The following is a 25,115-nucleotide window of genomic DNA, read 5'->3' as shown; positions in this document are numbered from 1 at the left end:
GTGGTGGAGAAGTGGTTTCAAATTAATGAAATTATTTCTTTGGTTGTAACTGCACATTAATATTTTTATACCCATTTATGAAACACAAACAGAAAAACTAAGACAATATAAAACTAACAAAAAACTAAATGTGAACAAAGAAAAAAACAAATCTGTGGAAATGTTGCATTTTATCAGACTAGAGCTACATTCACTTTACAAGCCTTAATGCTTATTCCAATTTTCTAGTCAGATCCAGTGTTTTTTTTGTTTTTTTTTTATTGTGATTGCTCACATTCTGGCGTGAATATTGAAGATTAAGATCCTGAACTGCCACACATTTACAAATTTGACTGAAATGTGAGCCCCATGCTTACAACAGTAACAAAAATGTCTAGCGTGCAGTGACAGTAAAATTGTGCAATTTCCTCAGTTGCTGCCTTGTTAAAATATGTTCCTTCCAGTGTGCTTTATTAGAAGATTTTCCATTAATTTCCAACAAATCAGAATGTTCCTTATCTCTCCATCAACCCATGTCTCTGTTGCTGCTCTTGTACAGGTTTATGTTTTACTAAACTACAAGCTTTTAATTAAATGCTTAGTTTTAAACTTCAAACACATGGCATTCAAGTGACCATGATTTTTAACAGAATAGGAACAACAATTAATTAACGGGATTAAAATGATGATAGGAAACAGTTTGTTCCTGTAGCAGTGTCAAAGAACCCCAAAGTGCAAAATGACCTTGACATAAGACTTACATTCTTTATATTCATTCTCTATATTTAAAAAAGGTGGATTATTAATATAGTTTATTTAAAGTCAAAGTGTCAGTGTTGGAGCATTACAGTTTGAAGATTGAAGTAAAAGTTTATCATAATAAATTCAATGTTTACTACAAAAATCTGTCAGCTGTAAAAGTGTGTAAGTCAATTGTGTGTTGTCTCACTACCCAATGCTTTCAAACTGTCACACCTGCCTGGTGTCTCATATGTTCCTTCACTGGCAACAGCCAGCTAGACGTTTCATAACTTATTTTAATTAAATTATTTAAAAAAGAGAGTTTCTTTTCACTTTGTTGTGGTTTCAGTTTTGAACAGAAAGATTAAAGCTCTTTTTGTGAGAGCGCTGTAATGAATGTTCTGTCTGGGTTCCGTCCTTCCATGCCTGAGTCACGAGAAATCAACCCACTTGTAAAATTTTTAAAAGCCCTACTGTCACACTATTGCTGACTCACAGTGGTACTTGTACAAGCTTTATTTTGCAAACAAGATAGATTTATAGTAATATAAATGACCAGCAGCATCCAAAAAAAAAAAAAAAAAAAAAAAAAAGTACAAATAGGAGTACTAGGTTAAAAAACAAAAACAAAGGGTGAGTAATAAAGAAGAAGGAACAAGTATTTGATAATCAGACAGAAATTTAGCTGTGTGCACTCTTCAGCACATAACAAGACGTGCAAAGCTATGACAGTATGTGATTGAAAAAAGTAAAAAAAATAAATAAATAAACACAGCCCTTATGCTTTTATAGAGTCAACTCCGGGTGGCTGAGGATCGGTCTAAAACCAGAGTCTACTGCCCTCAATAAAAATACACTCTGAACTGCTGTTGTAGGTTTACTGTCATCAAGAGGGGAAATCAGTTGCTTTAGAAATGCAGTAAAAGCTCTTGTTCCATTTTCGTAGAATATAAATTTGTTATGTGTTAGGATTCCTCAAAACAACAAATGATTATCCTGCCACTTAGAACAAACTTCTCTAGGACAACATATTAAACTGACTGACTAATGGTTCTTCGAAATCGGGTGTAGCCCCCCACCCCCTCTCTCTCAGAGACCTTCTGGGTAAAAACCATTAGGATAACCAGTCACGGTGATTTCTAGCTGGTTTCTCTGCTTATTTTGTTTGGTTAAGTCAGTTTTCCCTAAAAAGACAAGGGGTTTGCTTTTACTAAAGAACCAATACAGTGCCAGTTACCAAATCTGAGATGCACATTTGCTGCTCAGATTCACCTGTTTCTGTGTCAACTTTTAAACTGTAGGACCACCAAAGAAGTGCCATATCACTTAGCAGAACAAACTTTGTTTTGACAACTAAAAGCATTACAATGATGGAAGATGACTGGTCCCCAAACAGTAATAGGCCGTAGAAACTATAAAATACCTGGATACGTAAAAGGCATATCAAACAGTATATCTAGTGGTAGTGTAATTTAAGCTAAAGAAAACCGTTTTCTATCCCATATCCCATCAGTGACTGCATTATTGGGAAACACTGGAATAAACTATCAACAGTATATAAAGTAGGTAAAAGTAGTCCCACCGTAGTCAGCAACACAAATAAAATGCTGCTTATGCAATGATTTATTTATGATAATCTAATGTAATATGATGATATTCAGAATATAATATACAGAGATCATTAACTCTTGACACATTCATTTACTAACGTAAATATAGTAGTGTAAAAATTGCTGATATAGTGAGTAAAGGTGATAAAACTGCTGCTTTTCTGCAAAGTTGATAAGCAACAACAGGGGGAAATGCAGTACAAACCACACTGTGGCCTGATTAGGAATGTGACGAGAATTAATACTTTGGTACCAAGTCAATAACAGTAACAGTTCTCGTTTACTTTAAAGCTGAAGATACCAAATGTACTGCAGGAGCTGCTAAAGACATTGGCGAATGTGATTTCTCTGGCATGTACAAGGGCTGCATAATAACACTACGAGGTAGCTGATGCCAACAATGTGACAACATGTGGGAAATGCATGAGCAGCAGCGTCTTATGGGGGAAAAAAACTTCCAAATGCGCTGTATGTTAATGTTTTGTGCTTGAGTCACGTGATTAGGGACAAATTATCTATTACCAAAAGATGGAATGCAAATGGTATCTCACAGCTTTTGAAACAAAAGGAGGAACAACTCAAATTTAGCTCAACTCTTGACATTCCAAGTCCTGACCACCCATGATGATGCACGCCAGCAGTGGGTGTGGATGTTTTGGTACATGTCATAGAGCGCTCTTGTCGGTCAACCCCTGAAATCTCTCAATAAACAGTCAACCTTTTCTCTTGATAGCCATTTACAGCTCAGCACTGATCTTGCACCGCTACTCGGAAGGCAAGACAAATCTATTTGAGTTCAGCAAAAAAATAAAAAATAAAAAATAAAAAACGTGTCCAGCTTCCAGGGAAAAGACACACGTATGTGGTGTGTATCCGTACAAACATACGGATGCAAGCCTCTGAAGAAATCCACTTAGTCGTCCTACTAACCCTGCCAAATGCCGAAAGGCAACATTAAGAAAGGAAATTCTATGGAACTTAATTCAGATATCAGTTTCAGTTTTACATTAAATACATCATGACACAAGAGGAGAGGAGGACACACAGCAATACACAAACATTAAACTACACACAGAGCAAAGAAGATAAAAGAAGAGACCAGACTTCTGTGTCACCGAGTCTGTTGAATACAAATCACTCCAAGCATTTGTTTATGTTGGACCGGTATTCTAATTCTCCACCCCCAGTGTCCCCAATAACACACTGCTTTATGAGTTTACACCCATTTGTTCAATTTGGACAGATCATTTTTTCTGGCATGTCTGCTATGGTAATTTATATTCTAACTGTTTAAATGTATCTGATTTACAGATCTATGCAGATATGTAGGGATTTTTAAAAAAAATTAATTCAATAAAAAGTTACTCCTCTCTACTATCTTGCTTTCTGGCTTTGGCAGCAGCTTTTTGTCTTATGATCATAGAATAGATATAAAAAATGTATATGTGGGATGTCTGACTAAACAAAAGAGCACATGGTGTCCCAATTAGGTGAAATGACATCCTACAGAACATGGCCAGTTGTATTAGCATATTATTACCATATAAAGTTGTTATGGCCCTTTACTAACAAGCTACTTGATTATGCAATCAGCAATCACAGGACATAAGTATTTATGTCATACCCCAGGCACCTAGTGAGAGCAAATTCAGATTTGAAATTACATTGACTCTCCAAGATTTTTTTTCCATCTTCACCACCTTATAGAGGAAGTGCTCTTTTCTTTAAACGCTAAGTGCTCCATTATGCTTGCTAACTTTCTCTGTTGTATGCTGGATGTTGCAATCCTGGATAAGGTTATGTGGCTCCGTTGGCTCTTCAAAAATAAACATAAGTAGATTAGAAAAGCTGGATTCAATCATCTGAAATAACTGCACATTCTTGTGGTTGTTGACTAGACCATATATATTGACGCTCGAAACAATAATCAGCAGGTTTTCCATTGGCTACGTCCTAATTAAAATGGAAAGAGTGGGCGAGAGAGGGAGCATTTTTCACACCAGCAGAGTAAGAGATTAAGCTAGAGACTGTAAAGAATTTTAGGATTTGACTTGGCAAAATTAAGAAATAATGGATGAAAAATGTGTGATAAATTAAGTGTTATTCCCTACAGTGGTCACAGTTGCATGCCTTCTGATATGACTCATAATCTCTCCACAGTATTGAGAATGTGCGCAGTGTAGGCACAACAAAAACCTGAAAATAGGTGAAAGTGAAGTTCCAAAATATACCTGTGCGGCCTGTTTAGCCCGTACTGTTGAGAGTTTCTTATGGGTAACCTAATGCTAATTAATAAAATATGTTGTTTTATGTATGAATTGTATTATCCTACTACTCACTTGGACACACAAATACTGGCCGCTGCCTGTGATACATGAATGGGTTATGGTCCTTCTGGAACAACACTGTTCAAATACAACACATTATCTTATTTACACTGACAAAACATGAAAATAAACCTACTCCTGAGCAGGTCTGAGCCCGTGAATATGTCGCCAGGACAGCAAGCTCCAGATTACTTTAGATCAAGGAATATTATCCAGCTAACCTGTTAATCCATGTATGAAGAAAAGGCCATTGGCCAGTACAACAGAATCTAAGTAATAAACACAGCAGCAGAGGTGACCCACTGTCCCTCACTGTTTCCTACAGAGAAAGCAATAAGGGTCAGCTCACTATCTGAACACTATCACAAGAGGAAATGTCACAGAGCAACGCACCCCCACCTTTCAGCCCACTGTTCTTCCAGCTGACATAATGTTACTATTATAACCAAATGAGGGATGGGAGGAGGTGGGTGACTTCTGACTGCTGTGCTTTGCTCTAACGGGGAAAATCCTATCCAAATTCCATGTCTGACGGAATGCAGGATGCAGGCGCCCCCGCCCCCCTTGGGATTAGAGCAGCAGGAGGAAAGCTGGGAGTGCCATCAATGTCTATACTGGAGGAGTCCAGTGTGATTCACTGGAAATCAGGTGTTCCAATGATAACAAAAGGAATGAGGGATTGTCCACGAACGTTGATGTAACCACATTTCTTGATAACACAAATATTTTACTGATGCAATGGCTGTTTTGTGAATCATTTGTGCTGATTTTTTATGTAATGTTGCATTATATGCCAGTAACTAATTAGATCAACTGAAAATCACATATTATTCTGAGTACGTTCAGTACTTGGGAATTGACAATGGTGTGGTTATGACTGCACGCTAAGAGATGAATCACCGATTTAATTGTGGACTTGGATGGTAAGGAATTATGCACAGGCCCTTCGCCATAAATAAGATTCATTAAGACGCTGATAAATGCACATTTCATATTATCGCCATATTTTCTCATCAGGGCACTTTCTGAATGAATCAATACTGGTCTAGGTGGTGATTACAGCGCTGATGGATCAGAGCCAGGCTGGCCTTTTAATGGTAACATTTTCCATCAACATGACTCTGGATCACTCTTATTCATCATAATAGATAAGGACATGGGCATATGGAAACCTTCGTTTCCCTGCAGCATCATTAAAGTGAGTAATTGTGGATATGGCCTGTCACTCTGCCATACAGTCAGTCATCTGATGAAGAAAATTTGTATTAAGAAGGTCTCGCTTTCATTTATCCAGGGCACAACTACACTAAGATAAGACCTCATGAACACATAAGTGACCTTGGGATAATATATATACACTCCTGTGTATTTTCTTTGTTTCAGACACACACACACACATACACACACACACACACACACACACCACCTAACACCTCTCTTTTGCTGTTGTGCTTACAAAAAAGGCATAAGAAAACAAAACAGACCATAAAAGACAGGCCCTACCTGTCTGTTAGAAACTCATCACTGTGATGTATGACACTGACAGATGGATGTTGGGGAAAAAAAGTTTTTTCCTTTACCCCACAGACATTTGTCTTTCACCCCCTGTTTGTTTCTGCACGGATCAAATAGAAGAAGATGTGAGCCAGCTGCTAGATGGTCTGCTGACTAGACTCAGTTACTCAACACTGCAACTCATGCAGACTTTTTCTGGCAACATATCCACATTTTTTTAAATAAAATCCCACCCATCTGACATCATAATCCCTTACTTTAGGACTTTAATGAGACAACACAAAAAGCAAAACAGACTTACTTCTCATGTTTCACATACGTTAATCTTAGGACGAGGCTTCAATAATTACATTTTTGCATTTAAATCCTGTACATTACAGTGCAGAGAATACTGTGTATAAAATCGTATGATTGAACCACAATCCTAAATTAAGTCCGACAAAATTGGTGCAGCATCACTGTAAAACAGCAGTTTGGCAGGACTTTTAAAATGAGGAAACACTGCCATCTGGAGGGGAGTCTCTATCTTCTGAAAAGGACTGAATTTCAAGCTGATGTGAATAAACACTGGCTTTATGGAATGTGATAGTCTCAGGAACAGTGTGCTCTCTGAATATAACTCATCTTCTCTAAACTGTATGCACAATTTTTGTCAATTTGCCTCTGAATTAAAAATTGTATCATAATATTTACAAAACTAAAGACACCACAAATTACTAGGGTAAAATAATATTTATATTAAACAGACATTCTAATAAAACTAGTTCCAAGGATAACCCGGTGGGATACGCCAACTTCACATCTCAAATCCTAAAAAGCATTCCTTCCTGAGGGAGAAAGGAACATTAATTGCACATCTCTGGCATTTTTATGGGTTTTGGAATTGTCGCGGTGGCTCCAGTAAAGCAGAAAAAAATTAAGGGAAGAAAGAAAGCTGACAGAGACTGAGTGCCAGAAGACCCCATAAGGGCACCATATTCATCAGTTTTGGAAACATATGGAGTAGAGGGCCATGTCTGACACACATGTGAGCCAGTGGGATGAAAGGAACAATGCTGTTTAAGGCCATGGGAAATATATGAAGACCACATCTATACTAAACTGTCTGTATCTCAAATCCCCTATTTTACTCATCTGCATTTTAGAGACTCTTCAGTTCCACATTAAGTTAGTGCTTTAATGACCCCAAACGAAGCTTTCCCATAAGGGATACATTTAAATAAATTCAGAAAAAAGAAAAAAAGCCATACTTAGCCATAGTTGTGTAACACTGATATAGGTGATCACATAGTACAGGAGTCATTTACGTTTATGGCCACTTTATTACAACAACAACAAATTAGGATGTATTGCAGAAATCTTGGGCTTTGTCAACTCAAAGAGGCAGAATGCATACATGTAAATTTACCTTTGCTTTTATGTTTTGATGTGGACAGAGGTATTTCTAAGAATTACTTTTAAGCTGAAATTGTGAACACTTAAAGCTTGAGTTATTCTTCTGTGTGCATAATCTACGCCTGATGTGCACCTCCCCCAAAATGTAACTACACAATAGGTATCCCCTTAGCAGAATTGCATCTTTCACTGTGCATTTCCTACAGACCACCTCCTCTGCTGTCATGTCTGTTTTCTGCATTTTGGTAATTTAGTAAAAGTAAAAGTAACATCTATTAGGTTCAACTTCAACATCACACAATCTGTTTCAGTCCCCATTGTTCGTAGTACACAAAAACTGCAGAGCTATCTAGTGTTTCGGCGTTGTATTTGCAGAGTTATGCAGACACATCAGTGCAGACTGGTGCAGTCTACAGCATAGGCTCTTTGTACGCTAGATTAAATAAAGAAGTGGAGGTCTGCTCTGGAAAACAGAGGAATGAAGCTTAGCCGCAGCAAGACAGAATACATGTGTGTGAATGAGAGGGACCCAGGTGGAACGGTGAGGTTACAGGGAGCAGAGGTGAAGAAGGTGCAGGACTTTAAGTATTTAGGGTCAACGGTTCAGAGCAACGGTGAGTGTGGAAAAGAGGTGAAGAGGCGAGTGCAGGCAGGTTGGAACGGGTGGAGAAAAGTGTCAGGTGTGTTGTGTGATAAAAGAGTATCAGCGAGAATGAAAGGAAAGGTGTTCAAGACGGTGGTGAGACCAGCAATGTTGTTCGGCTTAGAGACTGTTGCACTGAAGAAAAGACAGGAGGCAGAGCTGGACGTAGCAGAGCTTAAGATGTTGAGGTTCTCTTTGGGAGTGACGAGGATGGACAGGATCAGGAATGAGTACATCAGAGGGACAGCTCATGTTAGATGTTTTGGAGATAAAGTCAGAGAGGCCAGATTGAGGTGGTTTGGACATGTTCAGAGGAGAAACTGTGAATATATCGGTAGAAGGATGCTGAGGTTGGAGCTGCCAGGCAGGAGGTCTAGAGGAAGACCAAAGAGGAGATTTATGGATGTAGTGAGGGAGGACATGAAGTTAGTTGGTGTGAGTGAAGAGAATGCAGAGGACAGAGTTAGATGGAGGCACATGATTCGCTGTGGCGACCCCTGAAAGGGAGCAGCCGAAAGGAAAAGAAGAAGAATGTAGCTTTAGAAAGCAGGCTAAGTTCACCTTAGGGCACTTACCTTTGGTTGAACATCCCTCTGAAATTGTAGTTAGCTCTATAGTTAGGCATGGGCTTAGGATCCAAAGGCCTGTATATAGCTGGCTCGCCTCTCTTCATGGCCAGACCATTCAGCTCCACTGTGGGTGTTATACTGCCTGTGCAAACAAGTACGAGAAAAGAAAATGAGATGAAGGATACAAGATGAATAAAACACGAGCACTGAGCATTTGAAGTACACAGTTAGTTGTCAAAACAAAACTTTAATAACTGCAGACAAAAGATCTCTGGAAACAGGTATAATAAAAGGTTCACCAACTGACTTCAAAAGTTGCAATAACCATCCAGTAACATTTACAATGTACTAACATGAGAAGAATAAGAATCAAAATAAAAATTTTTTAGGCCAAGTATGTGTTTGCATAGAAGGAATTTGACTCTGGTTTCTAAAGGCTCTCATTGCAGTTACACACTGTCAAAATAACAAGGAAGATTCACACTGAAAAAAACAAACATGGACATAGGTCACTATGACATATGGCAGTCAAGAAGGTAAAGTGTATATCTGACATTGGTATGTAAATGATTATTATAAAATGTAATGTATATGTTCAGATGTCAATGAATGCACAGCATATTTTTATTTCACTCTTAGATAGTTTACATCTATAGAACTATTCTATACTGAGCTCATGAGTATATTATTACAATTAAAAAGCACAGTAATTAGTTATTAGTCCCACAATGTTATTGCAGACATTATTAATGAAAATCAATGTTAAATAATAGTAGCTTTTATATATGTTTACCTGTCTTGATGAATGCACTGTTAATCCCACTGCTCCCACTTGTGAAAATCTAAGAAATTACTAAAATATTCCTTATTTTATGAATGACAAAAAGGCAAAACAGGCACAAATAGGAAAGATTATTCAATGAGCTCCTGTGATGCCAGTGCTGTGACAAAGTCTGTTCTAAACGCAATACAAATGCATTCCCTGTAAAAATGTGTTTCTCGGTAAAATCCTAGTTGTTTAATCAAGGCTCAGGAAAAACATTCAGGTATCAATTATTCCATTTTTAATCTATGTAATTATTACATATTTATTGCTTATTATAGCTTATTTATAAATAGATAACATTGATGTCCAAATCCAAAGCCTTTTTCCACACCACACAAAACAATTTTTTTTAAACACCACACAAATCTTGGAAATTAAGGAACAGTAGAGGGCACTAATGTAACAACAAAGAAGTATTTCAAGTTTTAGTGGAAGTTACTCACTTGACACATAAATGCATGAATTTTAACTCATGTTATGAGTCTGTATTGTATTATTCCCTAACTTTCTTCTTTATATCTTATTTTTTAACCTCTATACACCTGAACCAAAACTGCATTTATTCCTTTGTTAAGGAGTGTAGGAGAAAAGCAACACGTAATTTCACACTGCAACCTAATATTAATATTCCAAATACTTTGGCCACAGCCATCTCCAAGATGAACATTGACGGAGCAGAGCCTCCTAGGAACCCATTTAAATGGGAAACCAGACCATTTATTTAACACCCACACATACAACAAAACCACACACTCTCATTTTCACAACAGTATTAACTGATCCACGGTTTTCAGCTTGTCCTTTCAAGGGTCCTCACAGCAGAACTTGTTCCGCACATTGATTTGGCAGGAGTTTTTATGCCGCATGTCTTTCCTGCCGCAACAAGGCCGACACCAAGGTTACCCGTGGTAGCTGGGCTGGGCCGCACTTGGTGGGATGGGACTCGTACCCACATCCCAACCCAATGCGTTACCACTAAGCCACCAGGCCCCCTTTCACAACATAGATAAAGTGAGCAAAAACATAAGTTTTTAAAGGAACATTAAATCATCTTGTGGAGTGACACCCCCAAGATACATTACAGTTGGGAAAACTACCCGCATGCTAACAGCCCCATGTAGGGAGCAAGCATTAACTGCACCTGCTGCTGTACAGGCTATTGCAAACCTGAGAATTTGCTGTGTTTACTGCTTGTGTGTACTAAGTTTACTGAAAGCCAGGTTTATAAACTGCGGTTTGCTGTGAATAGGTAAAAGGCTAAGTTTTAGCGTTTTGAGCTTGTCGTTTTTTCAAATTAGTACAGCGCTGATTGTCACATTTAGTGCTCCACCCTTGCAGTATTGTGGTCTTAGAAACACCATGTGATTTTTGTAATCTTTGTCTTATCTTTGGTTTTAATGCTCCTTCGTTATATGACCAGATCCAGGAGACTTTATTTGAACTGCAAAAGATTGTGCCATCTGAAGGGGTTTTTCAGCTAAAAGCAGATAAATACTTTAAAAAAGCAATGGAAATACTCCACAAACTACAGCAAGATGCAAGCTGAAAATGGATGAGGGAATTCCAAGAGAATTCTACTTTGAATATTAAAAAAGCACATCACAATTCAAACAAACTACTCTTAAAACCAGAACTTGGTGTAATGCTTAGGAAAATACACCCATACATACACCCGTCCTTTCGGCTTATCCCCTGTTCAGGGTCACCACATCAGATCATTGTCCAAATGTTGATTTAGCACAGTTTTTACACCGGATGTTCTTCCTCACACAACCCTCCCAAATTTCTACTGGTCTTGCACCGGCACTGCGTTACCAACTGAGCTACAGCCGCCCCCACATTGCTTAGCAAAAATGATTTTCTTAAAAAAAAAAAAACTTTTTGTGGTTGCAGTACCTGGGTTGCTGTTGACATCCACTTTAGGGGAGCGGGGCGCTGGCCTGGGAAGAACACTCTCGGCAAGTGCTTTGGCGGCTGTGGAGTGCTGGGCCTTTTTAATGCTGGTGCCTTCTGCCTCCCACACCTGCTCCCCAAGAGTCAGCTGCACTGTGAAGATCTGGAACAAAGACACACAGTGGGAGAGATATTACCCGGCAGCAATGACATTTTTGACAACATCCCTCTGGAATCCGTACGGTAAGAGCATAAAGAATAAGAGCTTTTAAAACATAGTCAAAATTTAAAATTTCATTACAACCCTAATTTAAAAAATAGAATTGAACGTAATGCATTGACTTCTTACTAAAGTGGTTTTGATTTTTAATTACGACACATTAGTTACCTTCACACCATCAATGATCTTGGAAAGTTGCGACTGCTTTAGTGTTATAACAGTACTCTTTTATTCAATAGCTAAAGCAAATAATTTTACAAGTTTCGATTTCTGTATTGTTCCTCACCTTAGCGTGTGCAGGCCCTCTCTCACTGAGGAGCTTGTACTGTGGTTGGATCCTATTAAAACGGGCTAACTCATTCACCAAACACATTGGAGTTTTCTCTTTAGGGTTTGCCATGTTCTCCTGGGGTGGGCCTGAAGCAGAGCAGAGAGCAAAATACACTGAACAGCAGCAGGGTTATATTAGCAGAATTTGATTGAACTCTATGCATGAATAGCTTTCATAATGTTTTGACTGATTGACAGATCATATGGCTTGGCATGGGATTTTCAAATATTAACGCATTTCTGAAAACAGAAATGCTGTGTAAAACTAATATCACTTGTACTTCTTTCATACAAAAAAGACAGTCGCAGCATTGCTAAAACAGTTTCCCCTCTTCAGTGGATGTGAAGGGCTCAGGCTAATGATCGTCACACTAAACCATGGCTCATAGCAAAGATAAATAGTAGTGCATTACTCATTGACTTTGAAAATCTTGTATGTAATGTAACTTTTTAAAAAATCTTTTAAGATGTGGACTTTTTTTTAAACGTTAGAAAGAACAAGCATTTGGAATTTCTAAATGTTACAGCCTGAGTAAGATTCGTTTCGGGAGTTTTTCATGTTTTTGCTGGTTTTTCATCCGATATAACTTTATATAACCGTAGTTTGTATTTGTGTGTCTCCATAATGCCCCTGTTTCACTTATTCACTGTGATACCACTTACAGGTAAAATTAGACTCTGAAGCTCAGGAGTAGATTCTAGTGTCCGTCTTTTCCTTAGTCTAATCTGAACCAACCTTAACTTAAGCGCACAAAACCAAAGCATCACTGTTAAATGAAAAGGTGCACAACGATCATCCCATTTAGATTATTTTGTTTTTATTATTGTTGCGAGCCATAATCATAATTGAAATCATCATTTGAATAACTGCACAGTGCCAGAACAAAGACCACAACGTTTTGTAAAATAATAATCTATTGGCGTTTTACCTGGTGGCGTGGCAGACACAGGGGCGTCCCCATATCCGACTGCAGGAGCAGGGCAGGCAGGTGTGGGGGTCGGGCCTGTGCCATTGACAGAGGGCTGCAGACCCAGGGAGCCTGGGCTGGCCATGGCCGTGGAGGAAACTCCAGGGGAGAGGCCAGGACCAGCCAGGGGCGCTGAGGTCTGTACTTTCACTTGAGCCATGCTCTATTCCTAAAACAAGACAGCAGTTAACAACTTGGATTTGTCAGACTGCAATCACATTTTTTTTTTACCTTCCAACAGTAAGAAAATTCTGTGTCTCATTTACTTAAAAATAATAAAAAAAATGTATAATGTAGAATTTTTGAGTCCCTATTTAAGTATACAGCATACACCAATCAGACATAACATTAATACCGGTGCTCTTTATAATGTCATAGAAGACAAGGGTCAGCATGGGGACTGAGTAGACTGTGGCTACGCAGCCCCCTATGCAGCAAAATATGATACACTGTGTGCAGATGTGGTAGAAACACACAAACTCAATACTTAAGTAAAAGAGCACATATCGGCTTATAAAATGTTCCGCACTACAAGTACCACAAATTTTATACTCAAGTAAAAGTACTAAGCAGATTATTTACATTTACCTGTACAAAAGGTATTGTACCACAATAAGAAAACATCACTGAATATAGTAATTATGTCAAACATATACACTAATAATAAAGGCCAAAGGTTTTTACTATATCATGACAACTCTGTGTGCTGACAGGTAGTTATTAACCCATAATAATACGTTAACTCAGTTCATAATACTTGGTTTCTATTATTTCTTTTATACTAAAACCCCCAGGTGGTATTAATGTTGATTGTTCTTTTTTTGTACATCATTAACCCTTAACAATTAGACTAAACAAACACGCACACAAGCACACGATTCCGAAACAGTTTTTGCCCAAATATAAAAGTTTTTCATTGTCATCTGACAGATTTCTGGGGGCAAAGCCTTCAAACCGAATGGCCCCAGGCCTATCTCACATTCTGATCCACTGGCAGCTAATACACCCAGACAATGAACCTTTATTTGAAGGCGCTTTGCTCATGTTACTGCCACTAAGCTCCCCAGAAAAAGAAGGGAATACTGTGATAGCAGCCTGAACAAGATAATGGACATTCAATTATATTTTATTTGAGACTGAAGACAGGTACATGAGCCTACATCGAGTACACAGTGGTTACCACGAACATAATATGGTAAAAGTTAAGGAACTTTTTAATCTATTCATGTATCCATGCAATATTTGGTAAATTAAATTACGCACCTATAGCTTTGCATTAAAAGCAACAGGATATGCAGCAATTTTTTTTCCATCAGCGAAATATGAAGATTGAGTACATACAATCTTCATGCATCAAATGAAATAAGTACAAATTGTACGAAAACATCTTGACAAGATGGCCAAGACAGGTCAAGGTAAACAAAGACAATTCTTTTTACATTACCAAAGAGGTTAAACCAAAGAGTCAGGCACAGATCTTAGGGTCTTGCTGCTTCAGGTGTCAGACCAGGTCATTAATCAACATGTGACCTTGAAATAATCGGAAATATCAACAACTAATGATAGGGTTGACATATAAATTGAGGAGAGGTATTATGTATTGCCTGAAGGCAGTTTTAAAATTCAGGTTTTCATGTGCTTCACCCTGAAATCAAAGTTGACGTACAGATGTTGATATCTATGTCCATTATATATAGTGGGTGGTCACGGTGGGTGTAAACAACAAACTAGTGGCGTGTTTGTAACACAACTAAGGTCGACTATACTCATACCACTGCGAGTGACCTTAATTCACTGCAGTTTTCTGTGCCTCCCATCTTTTGGTTCTCATGGTCTCCACGTTTCTTGCTCATCTTTCAACTCACACCAACATGCTCGACACAATCTCAGACGTTAAGCTAAACGCATGGCCGTGCTCCATAGTAACTTGAATGTGGAGGTCGGGTTGACTGACAGAGCTACAGGGCTGTTTGCCACCCCTGAACCTAACTTTGCAGCTTAGCAGGAAGCTAACGTTGCCAACGACAAAACGATATTTCCTGTAAATGTCAGCTCCTTAAAACGTAGCAACAGAATGAGAAAGCGTTCGGGCTCACATGAATAAGTCACCGGGACTCCTCCTGATGAATATACATTGCACAGCTACCTCCAGTTACGCTTCTTTAGCCGGTTAAAGCTCATCATGGCTGATCGGCCGAGCGCCCCTCTTGCTAGCATCTCCCTACCGACCCATTCTCTACGAAAGTCTAGGGAATTTCATTTCACCTCAACATCATACACCGGCTGGAGACAGCATGACGAAAGACCCAGAAACTCTCCTACAACAAAGGGACAAAGATTTTAGTGTATTTTTTACCTTTGTCCAGGGCCAGACCCCAGTTACACCTCCAACATCGGCAAACACTAAAGAGAACTGGATGGAAGAGGGGACAGACCGCGGTATTTTCGGGGGTAACAAATGGAAACATGTCCATTTATATGGAAAAGACGGATCGCTTTTTTCTTTCATGTATACAGTTGGGCTTGTTTATTTGTTCAGTAATAAACATTGCAAATCATCAACTTGCCCATTATTACAGCTAAGCAGATTAGAAGCGACTCTTGAATGAACCAGCCACCCCCGCGGCGATAAGGATGGTTCAGTCGTGGTTTGCTTTCTCGGTTCTACAGTACTTTGATTCACAACAAAATAAACCTTTTCCAACCGGTTTTCTACAAACATTACTGATGTTGGAGATTTTTTTAATTGCATAATTGTATTTTCAGCAGATGTATGTAAGCTTAAGTATCAGCAGACTCTATAATTTGAAAAGAAAAAGGATAACTTGGACTTTTTTTTTCAGAAGGTTCATTATTGAGCTCAATTATACATTTAATCAGCTGGGTGTTTTGGTCAGAAAAGGAAAACATTAGTAGCTGGCTGGATTTTACTCTGTGGGCAGTGGGGTGTTCACCTTAGAGTTGAGTACATGTCTCTTACCCACAGACCTTACTCTGATTGATGAAGCTCACTGTACAGGCAGTGTGTTTCCACCTGGGTAGTAATTGGTGGAGTTGATTGCGCGTCCCCCACGGGTAGAGGTGGCCAACATGAAATCCCCTGGGAAACTTTCATTTTAAAAAGGAGGAGCACATTTAAAAGGATCTATCATCATCATCAAGTCTACAATTTCTACATTTGCCAGTAGATGGTGCCTCTAAACCAAATTTCCATCTGCATATTCAGTAGTAAAAAGACCAATACACTCTTTGACAGAGCAAAATCTATGTCATGTGAAACTCACAGTTATTCCTGTCGTTGCTTGCTGACACAGCACGCAAATTCACGGGCCTATTGTTTTTGCACATAGTTTCTGAGTTTGTACAATGTAAGTACAAAAAATATTAACTGATATTTTCATTTTTAGGTCCCCCTTTACTCTCCTTAAAGTGGTACTTGGCTTTAATTTAGCCCAACATAAGAGATAGGGAAAACTGCAAGGGAAAAACAACAACAACAACATACATTTCATATTCAATCACTTTGCAAATCCAGGTTGAATAAAAGTGAATCTTTGCTTTTATTATTGATTATGAAAATGAACAGGCACCTATTACATGGAGCTTGCACATCCCAAAACAAATGTTTAAATATAAATAGCAAACCCCCCTTAGTGTATCACTCAGAACAACCTGCAAGCTAATAGTTCAAACCACATTGAGGAAAAAAGAAAGAAAGCAAAAAAGGAAAATATTTAGGAAAAAAAATTCACATCCAAACTCTTGTAACATATTCCTTAGCAAGTGTTTTTTTTGTTTCCCCACACTAATGCTGTTGTGACTACTTTTAAACAATCATGTCAGTCTGACTGTCTTTCTTGCAGCACGGTGACAGCAGACAAGAGTGTTAAAGAAGCAAAGAACAAAAAGGTCACTGGTTAAATAGATGTCTTTAAGTTATCAATATAGTTTTGAGATAGTGGTGTGCTGTGGTAATCTTCTCTACAGTATACAGTATCATCACATTCACTCAAGTCCATTCAAGAAACTTAGCGAGAACCTGGAAAAAAGCAGATGCAACACTAACAACCCAAGATGGAAGATTCAAGTATCTCTGACCGGATGGTGATAAACATTTCTTCAGGAATGTAATGATTAAAGTCTGAAAAGACAAAAAGCCTCTGGAGGCGAGGTTTTTAACATCCATCCTATAAACCATTACCTAAGTTATGTAAAGACTTAAAGTTTTCACAATGTCTGATGCCAATAAGAAAAAGTAGGGTTTAAAATCGCATGCACCCCCACCGTAAAACTACTCAATTTTTTTCCTTTTTCTTAAAACCAACAGTTGTTGCTGACTGTACACTTTCCAATTAGCAAAAGATGCCGACCAACATCCAGTGAAATAAAGCACTATTTCCATTCTGCTGTAAAGCAAAATGCATCCTTGTCTAACTTATATACAATAGTTTCAGACATTTTATAAGTTTACAACATAACAGTCTCTTTTGGTGAAAATATAGTTAAATTCAAAATATTTGATAAGTATCTTTTTAGAGGTGATCTCTTTATTGAAAAAAGTACCTGAGCCAAAACTCTGACCAGGGGGGGGAAGAAAAAAAATTACAAAAGCCTTGTCTTTATAACTTCTAGAAATACTACCCTTTGCCTCATTCACTATCGTGCTGGAGATCAAAACATATTTAAATTAAATAACAAATACAAAAAAGAAAGAAAACTATACTGACCCATCAAAAATAACCCCACTTTTCAAAGTTTTCAAGGTCAAAAATGTACAAAAAAGGACGCAAGACATAAAGAATCAAACATTTTAGAAGAATAAAGCATGAGATAAAAAAAAAACTATCACACAAAATATAAATGGATCATGCGACAATGTTCTCTACAGACATTCTTTAAATGGAAGAGAGGGTGCTTCTTCCGAGGATGGACTTGTTCAGTCCAACTTCAGGAAAAAAAATGCGCACACTGAAGTCGCTAGGTGACTAAGAGCGCTATTGTATCTGTTTTATTCCCATCTGTACCGACATTCTGTCCAACAGCAGGAAGAACTGCAAACAGGCCTCAAGTTGGAAGATGAAGAACTGTGTATACTCTAGTGGTTACAAACTAACCTGATAAATAAGTGGACTGCTTACAGTATAACTGCAAGTTGGAAATGAATGTACTAATAGTGCTTTTGTTCCAACAAGATACTTTCACAGTGCATATAACAATAATAATATAAAAAAATAAAATAAAATAAAACAAAACACAACAGATGAAGCATTTTCTTGGGGTTATGATGGTTAGATCCGTTCCAGAAAATGACTAGATTTTTTGGATTACTCTTTGTAGGCCCAAGCATGCATCCATCAGTTATTATTGCACAACACAAGGACCTTAAAATGCACCCACACACGCAAAAAAAAATTAAAATTAACAATAATAATCTTAAACAGGAATTATAATAATCGCACTATAAATCCATCTTTCTCGCTCTCTGCAATTCTACCTTCTTGCCGATCCTCCTTGGGTGCAACTAAGCGTTCTGATATTTTCGTTCTCTATTTTACAACCAACTTAAACATGCATCCAACTGCCGAGGGGGTTAAATGCAGTTCAGAGCCTCCTGCGAATGGTGTCCATTGTTCCAGTCAAAGGTCAGAGTTCAGAGACTGAATGAATAAAAAGTGCTTTACGTAGGTCAGTAGGACTTCTTTCTTCTATGATTATTACAAAGTTAGTAAATTAGCATGTATCATCTGTGAAGGCAAACAAAAATTATTTAAACTACATCATATTTAGAGAAATTAGTTGTTGTTTTTTTTATTTTACTTGTGAGCTTAACAAAAAAAAAAAAAAAAAATAAACAAAAACAAAAACAAAAACAAAAGAAAGTCAAGACAAAATCACTCACCATGATACCACCATTTTGTCTTCTTTGGATTTTTGTTACATGTTCTTACATAAAAGGAGTTATCAGGTGGTCTTCTCTGCAAAAAACAGAAAAGAGCACTTATATTTAACATGTATCTAGTTTATCAGGTAAATAAATCATTTGCCTCAGGCATCATAACAGCTTCCCTACCTTTTCTTTGCAGCTTGACAACATGCTGATAATGCTAAGACAAACCGATTGCACTGAGAGGGCTGGCGACCAATCTTCCGTTAGAATAGACAGACAGATGTGACCGTTGCTATACACATGAGGGTGGACTGGTATATTCTCTCCTGTAAACATTACCTGTGACAGTAAAACAAACATCAGTGACGGAGAGAATTCATTGAAGAGGTCATGATAACGCGCTTATAAAGTACTCGCTGAGTACATGATGAAATAAAGATATTTTACACAGAAATGAAAGCAGTGAAATACAGCTTTGTCCTAAAAATGTTTATTTTCTGATATCAATTAATCTAACGAGACTACATAAGTTCAAAATGTAGCCCTCTATAGCAACACAAGGCTCTGAAATTAGACCAGACAGGCTGGGATTGGGTTAGGGAGGGTACAGGAAATTGAGGACAAACATATTTGATTTTGGAGAAAAAAAGCGGAACAGACCGAAAATGCTGAAAATATATTCCAAAAATCAAGACAACTGAAAGTTCCTTGCTTGCACAATGTTGCACAGCTCAGGGGCATTAAGCAAAGAGCTGACCAGACAGAAACAAGAGCTAATCTATGTTTCTTTCCCATCTTAATATTAATGTCTTTGTTTGTCTCCTTTGTGTTAATGTGTATTTCTGGTAGTTATTATGGTTAATATGTTCAACTGGTTTCCCTGTTTTCACTTCACTTTTTCTAAACATTTTATTAACTGTTGCAAATCGACAGATTGTGAAATCAATGACTAAAATTTAAGCTCAAAAATGTTTTGAGTTTGTTTACGCTGGAAGAAAACTATGCTGCCAAACAACCAGGACTATAATTGAAACAAAGCCAGTCATTGCTCAGGAGGACATTTGGTATAAATATTAAAAACTGCAACATGTTCAGTAGCAATTCTGCTTTTATTAAATCAGTGCATGTTAATATCTATAATAAAGCTCCGCAAAAATGGAAACCACAAGCTTTTGGCACAAAAGTTAGCAACTGAGAGTGAGTAGCTCACAAGCATAATCCACTGCAGCAGTTTACACTGAAATGAGGAGTCAAACAGAGGACTACTTTGACAGCCTGTCCTTCCTATCTGAGAGGATAATAGCTAACTAGCTCAGTTTATGTAATTTTCTCTAAACTGCTTCATTCTCTATTTTTAGGTTTGTAGGCTCATGATGAGTGAAACAAGATTGTCGAGTTAAACTAATCCCTTCAAACATGGCTTCAGCAGGAGCTTTGTACCGTTATCTCTGTCAGTGATTCCTGTCTCCTGTGTTACCAAGCCGAGCACCATTTCACTAACAACTGTCGAGCCATTATGCTTCATGTAAGTCAAATTTCTTTTATTCTACCTCCAAAAATCACTTCAGAAGACCAGTCACAGTGCTCACCTACTTATGTATTTGATGCACTGAAATCAGATGCATACCCAGTGTTGCAGATAGACATGATACAAAAGCACTGTTTATTGAATGTGCACATTTTTTCAGTTAACAGTCAATTGAAGGGGTCTGTTTGCAAGTAAAGAATGTGAACATGAATGTTGTTAATACACAAGTGAAAAGTGGCAAATGCTTTGTTTACTCGATCTAAGTCCCTAGACCCTCAGACAGCCACCAGTTTTCCCTTCTTTAACGAGGCATTCAAAAACCGAACGGAGGATAGGTCATTTGTGTTCCAACGACAAACTTCCGCCCAATCATTCTAGATTGATCAGTTCTTTCCAAATTGAGCTATTCTAATCATCTAGTAAAAATGACTAGATTATTTATACTGCTATGTATAATGCAGAAAAAATATTGCAATATAAGTTTTTTCCAATATAGTGCCGACCTAGTACTAATGCAGCAATCTCTACTTACCTGAGGTGAATCGAAAGGATATCGACTACTAAATTTGAAAAGCAGCTGAAATTTCTCTCCTTCATACAAAGTGCCAGATGCTCCCTCCATGTCTACAATCCACCTAGAAAGAAGGCATAATATTAAAATATCAACCATGAACAAAACAAGCTGATAGCTGTTATGCAACACTTTAATTAGGCTTTTAGTTATTCAATTTAGGATTCAGTCTGGAATTATTAATCACAAAAACATTCAGCAGTTTGACTAAACGATGGACCATTTGATTTTTTACATAATTACTTTTACATACTTAAAGTGATTTAATGCTAACGTTTTTAAATAGGAAATGTTGTGCGTTAATAGGAAATTAATCTTTGTGCACTGTTATTGCTATACAAAGTCCAAAAGTCCAACGTAGACAATACTAATAATTAATAACATTTGTTATCTTTATTTTTATTGTACATAGTAACCTGTGCCAAACAATCTCTATGGCTCATGTCTCATTAATATATATAAAAAGAGAATCACTCACAATATCAGCTGTCATTGGAGCAGTAAGTGTATAATCAAAAGCTTTTAGTCAGACTTATTCCATGACATTCAATATTCAGTTGGGTTATGACAGTGGTTTAGTAATAGTGTGATACTCTATTGATTCACAGGAAACAATCTATTTCGGCTTCTATAGCCTGGCTAAAGAACTGTGCTGACCGAGCTGTGAGGGGTTCAGTGCTGCTCGGAGAGGAAGATGACAGGCAAGTATAGGGTCTTGATACTGGATCTTGGGATCAAGGACAATCTACATTCTCAATATGGCTACACCCAAGGGGCTAGATGTAGTTTCAGTGGCAAACAAGTCCAGAGCAGGACATTTATGGGGAATGCCTGCTCACAGCAGAAATCTCAGAGGAAGAGAAAAAGGAACATTTACGGCAGCCTCTCAATCTCTGACCTAATTTCTTCCAGGCAGGCAGTGCTGATAGGACACCAGAGAGACTTGTGGCTGTTGTTCGGGCTTACAGTTGAGTGTCTCTTAAAAAATCTACCAAGGGGCACATCATGATTTACAAGGTCAGTCTTTTTAAAACTTTAACAAGAGGAGGTCACAGTATCTGAAAGGATATGGAGGCAGTACACATGATGCTGAGTTGCACCTGATGTAACCCACACTAGACTCCAAGGACATTATGCTCAATTCACTCAAATTTCCCACAGCGTAGTGATTATGTGACCCAGACAACAAAAATAACAGCCACTGAGTGAAACTTTTTTTTTTTGGGGGGGGGGGGGGCTGATAACACATGAGTGTTTTTAAAGCAGCAGCTTCCTTGTTTGCAATGGCTGACTCAATCTATCATGAAACTAATCCATCCCCAATATTACAATCACCTAAAAGAGTAATCTAATGAGCAGTGAGTGTTACAGTGTACTATATAAACAAAAGCTATAAAACTAAAAAACACATGTTCACTTTATCACCATCACGCAAATAGGACTGTTGCCAAAAACAGTGATTGTTCTGTTCGTTTGATAAAGTAATCTTGAATGCTAAACAGGAAAACAGTATGTACTGTACATCTTACTGCATAAGGATTGATAAAATCATTGTGAGCCCCCTACTGTCAATCAATTTGATAAGGACACACATTTCATCATCCATGTTGAGACGCAAGACACCCCATACATCATATTTTTTGTCAGTGTTGACAAAGAAGCCAGTAGAACTGGTTGGGAGACTTGTCCGTCATTCCAAACACATAACATTCCTCCACCATTGTTATCCAACGACAGAGACACTGACATCTTAGATTTTTACAAGATGTTAATAACGCACCCACATGCACTACAACATATATTGTATATCTTTATGACAGCAGAAGAGCCCAGAAATCATCGCTGGAAGACTTTTGACAAGAACAACAAGTTTGTGACTTCCAAAGTCAAGGCTGCAGACCTGCAGCTGAGAAACATTTGAATGACAGCCACAAATTTCTTTTGAATCCATCAACTACAGCTCAGTTCATTCTTACTGCCTATTAGACACAGTTTGATTCATACAGCAAGAATATACATCCAATTAAGGGAACACCTAGACACCCAGAGAGAAAGGTCAAATAAACAGCCTATTTGCCTTGCTATTCTAGCCTGATTTGCATGCCCACTGTTAAATATTTAAATGGATAAGTGACACTGTGCATAAGAGACACTCTACTGATGGGCCAGAGCTGCCAGTCACTGGAATGACCACAATTCTCCCTCACCAGTCGCTGACACCATAACAACCTCTCCTAACACTGCTAGTGCAAAGGTTACCGTCACTGCATGTGTGACACACTATCAACATTTCTTTCTGACCGTGTGAGTGATGAAACAAGTCATTTCACCAAGTCATGATGCAGGATTATACACAGATGCATGACTCAGTAACTACTGTAGTTAGGTGTAGGTGACGTACTTTGTTTGAAAGTGTCATTCAGGCTGCGACACCTGAATCAGATAAAATAAACAAAAACACTTACTGTGTAATGGTGTTCTGTACACTTTTTTCGTTGAGCGTCATTCCTGGGGGTGGATCATTTTGCAGGGCTAATAATTCCTTTTGTAGCCTTTTCTGTTGGAGAGAATGTGGTTTCTATCACAGAATGACCCAACTTTAAAGAACGTATCCAATAAAGGATAACATATAGCCGGTCTGTTTATTATATTAAAAGACACAGTGCTAAGTTAAAAACATACAAAGACAACATAGTTTACGTAACGTTAATGACTATTACAATCTCCTCATTGACTCGTTTAAGTTTTAAGCCATATAAATCAAACGGCTTGTGACAGGTAGGAAATGATTTGTTTGACAACAAGTGCTTGCAAATAAGCAGTAGACTTCATTTATTTAACTTCAAGGCTGTTTTTGATAAGGCAGAGATCACCTCGATTCGACACAGCCGCTGAATACGATAGCGTTACACCTGTTCAGCACAACAGGAAAACTGGTCAATCTGCGCACTGGCTCGTTAGCTTGCTAATGTCAGCGACAAATAGGAGCCAGGGCTACTTCAAAAACCAAAATAAATTAACTCCTAACATCGCATGCTTTGGATTATATTCTCCATGTCCCCGCAACATTAAACATCGCAAATTATGAACATAGAGGCAGCTAGTTTCAATGCTAGCCTTTACTTTATGCTGTTGATGGAGGTAAGCTAACGTTACGTTGTGTTGCTAGCATAGACTAAGCGCTAAATCTGAGCAGTTTGTTAAATGTCATCTGTTTTTTTACTTTGATGTCATCACTGCTTATAACGAATACACAACGTTAATGAAGTGGCTCAAAAGCTACAAGGATAAACCGGAATAAAGCCCAGGTAAACTGCAATTTTGCGATCGCTGTCAATTGTATGCTTACCTGCATCGACGCCATGATACAAACCCCCCCCCTGCATCAACGCAGAGTGGAGGACGGTACGTCAGAGAGTCACATGACCGGAGAAGTCGGCATCATGTTCTTCTTCTTCTTCTTTGTTGATGTTGTTGAGGATTTCTGGTAGCTCGCATACTTTAAGTTTTATTACTGCCTCCTATCGGTGTTACATCTAGTCATCATTATAACTGCAACACTGACTTCTGCTGGCCCTATTTTCTGTAAATGTAATATTATTCTTTCTTCTTTATCTTTCCTGCATTATACTAAAATGTTTTTTACAGTCTCTCTTGGCACTTGTCACAGCATCCTGTCTGATGGTTCTTAATAATAACGTCATACTTTAAGCTTAGTGGGTCCAGCTCTTTTGTCTTTAATCCCCTGCTTCTCAGGACACCTACTTTAATCTGTAAGCATGGAAATGCCTTTATTTTGTTGCATTATCCCAGTACCGTTGCCAGTGCTGATTTATTTTCCTCCACACTATGCTTTTACTCTCAAATGAACTAATAATAATTTATAGGCTTTCTTTTTCAACTGCTTCATTTCACGTAACATTTCTGACTATTACTGGCTTAACCGGAGCCTTAAAACCTTTGAGTGCTCACACATCATTACATATGCATACTTAGTTTTACTGTATCTGCTGTACCCACTCTAACTTCACTAACACTGCAAACAGTAAATGCACTCCGTCAGTTTGAAATTCTTTAACTGACCCACATTTGGTAACTATAGGAACCACTACT

General features: G+C 38.1%; 2 protein-coding genes across 4 annotated transcripts in view; both read right to left on the bottom strand.

Moving 5' to 3' along the window:
* Window positions 1-15,523, bottom strand: part of stau2 (staufen double-stranded RNA binding protein 2) — an 82,178-nt gene extending 66,655 nt beyond the window's left edge. For all 3 annotated transcript variants that reach the window (XR_010911681.1, XM_067485332.1, XM_067485333.1), the window contains exons 1-5: window positions 15,373-15,523; window positions 12,978-13,185; window positions 12,005-12,135; window positions 11,502-11,661; window positions 8,786-8,921 (exon numbers count right to left, since the gene is read on the bottom strand). Coding sequence is in view for 2 of the 3 variants with exons in the window: in XM_067485332.1 (XP_067341433.1) it covers window positions 8,786-8,921; window positions 11,502-11,661; window positions 12,005-12,135; window positions 12,978-13,176 (626 nt within the window). In the remaining variant the exon portion in view is untranslated. The remainder of the gene's footprint in view (window positions 1-8,785; window positions 8,922-11,501; window positions 11,662-12,004; window positions 12,136-12,977; window positions 13,186-15,372) is intronic.
* A 1,034-nt stretch (window positions 15,524-16,557) lies between these two features.
* ube2wb (ubiquitin conjugating enzyme E2 Wb) lies at window positions 16,558-24,462 on the bottom strand. Its single transcript, XM_067485335.1, has 6 exons — window positions 24,352-24,462; window positions 23,468-23,559; window positions 20,964-21,066; window positions 19,087-19,242; window positions 18,916-18,991; window positions 16,558-18,760 (listed from the first exon to the last, which is right to left on the bottom strand). The coding sequence occupies exons 1-6, from the start codon at window positions 24,364-24,366 to the stop codon at window positions 18,747-18,749; spliced, it is 456 nt and encodes a 151-aa protein (XP_067341436.1). The 5' UTR covers window positions 24,367-24,462; the 3' UTR covers window positions 16,558-18,746.
* Window positions 24,463-25,115: the final 653 nt, after the last annotated feature.

Source organism: Channa argus, chromosome 19, assembly GCF_033026475.1.
Source record: "Channa argus isolate prfri chromosome 19, Channa argus male v1.0, whole genome shotgun sequence".
In the NCBI taxonomy this organism is placed as follows: domain Eukaryota; kingdom Metazoa; phylum Chordata; class Actinopteri; order Anabantiformes; family Channidae; genus Channa; species Channa argus.
The sequence above is the reverse complement of the archived record's forward strand: the minus strand, read 5'-3'. Positions and strand labels throughout refer to the sequence as shown.

Coding starts and splice junctions, on each gene's coding strand:
- ube2wb (XM_067485335.1), bottom strand. Junction 21,067..23,467: donor GTACAGAACACCATTACACA/GTAAGTGTTTTT, acceptor CCTTCTTTCTAG/GTGGATTGTAGACATGGAGG. Junction 18,992..19,086: donor TGTCAAGCTGCAAAGAAAAG/GTAGGGAAGCTG, acceptor TGTTTTTTGCAG/AGAAGACCACCTGATAACTC.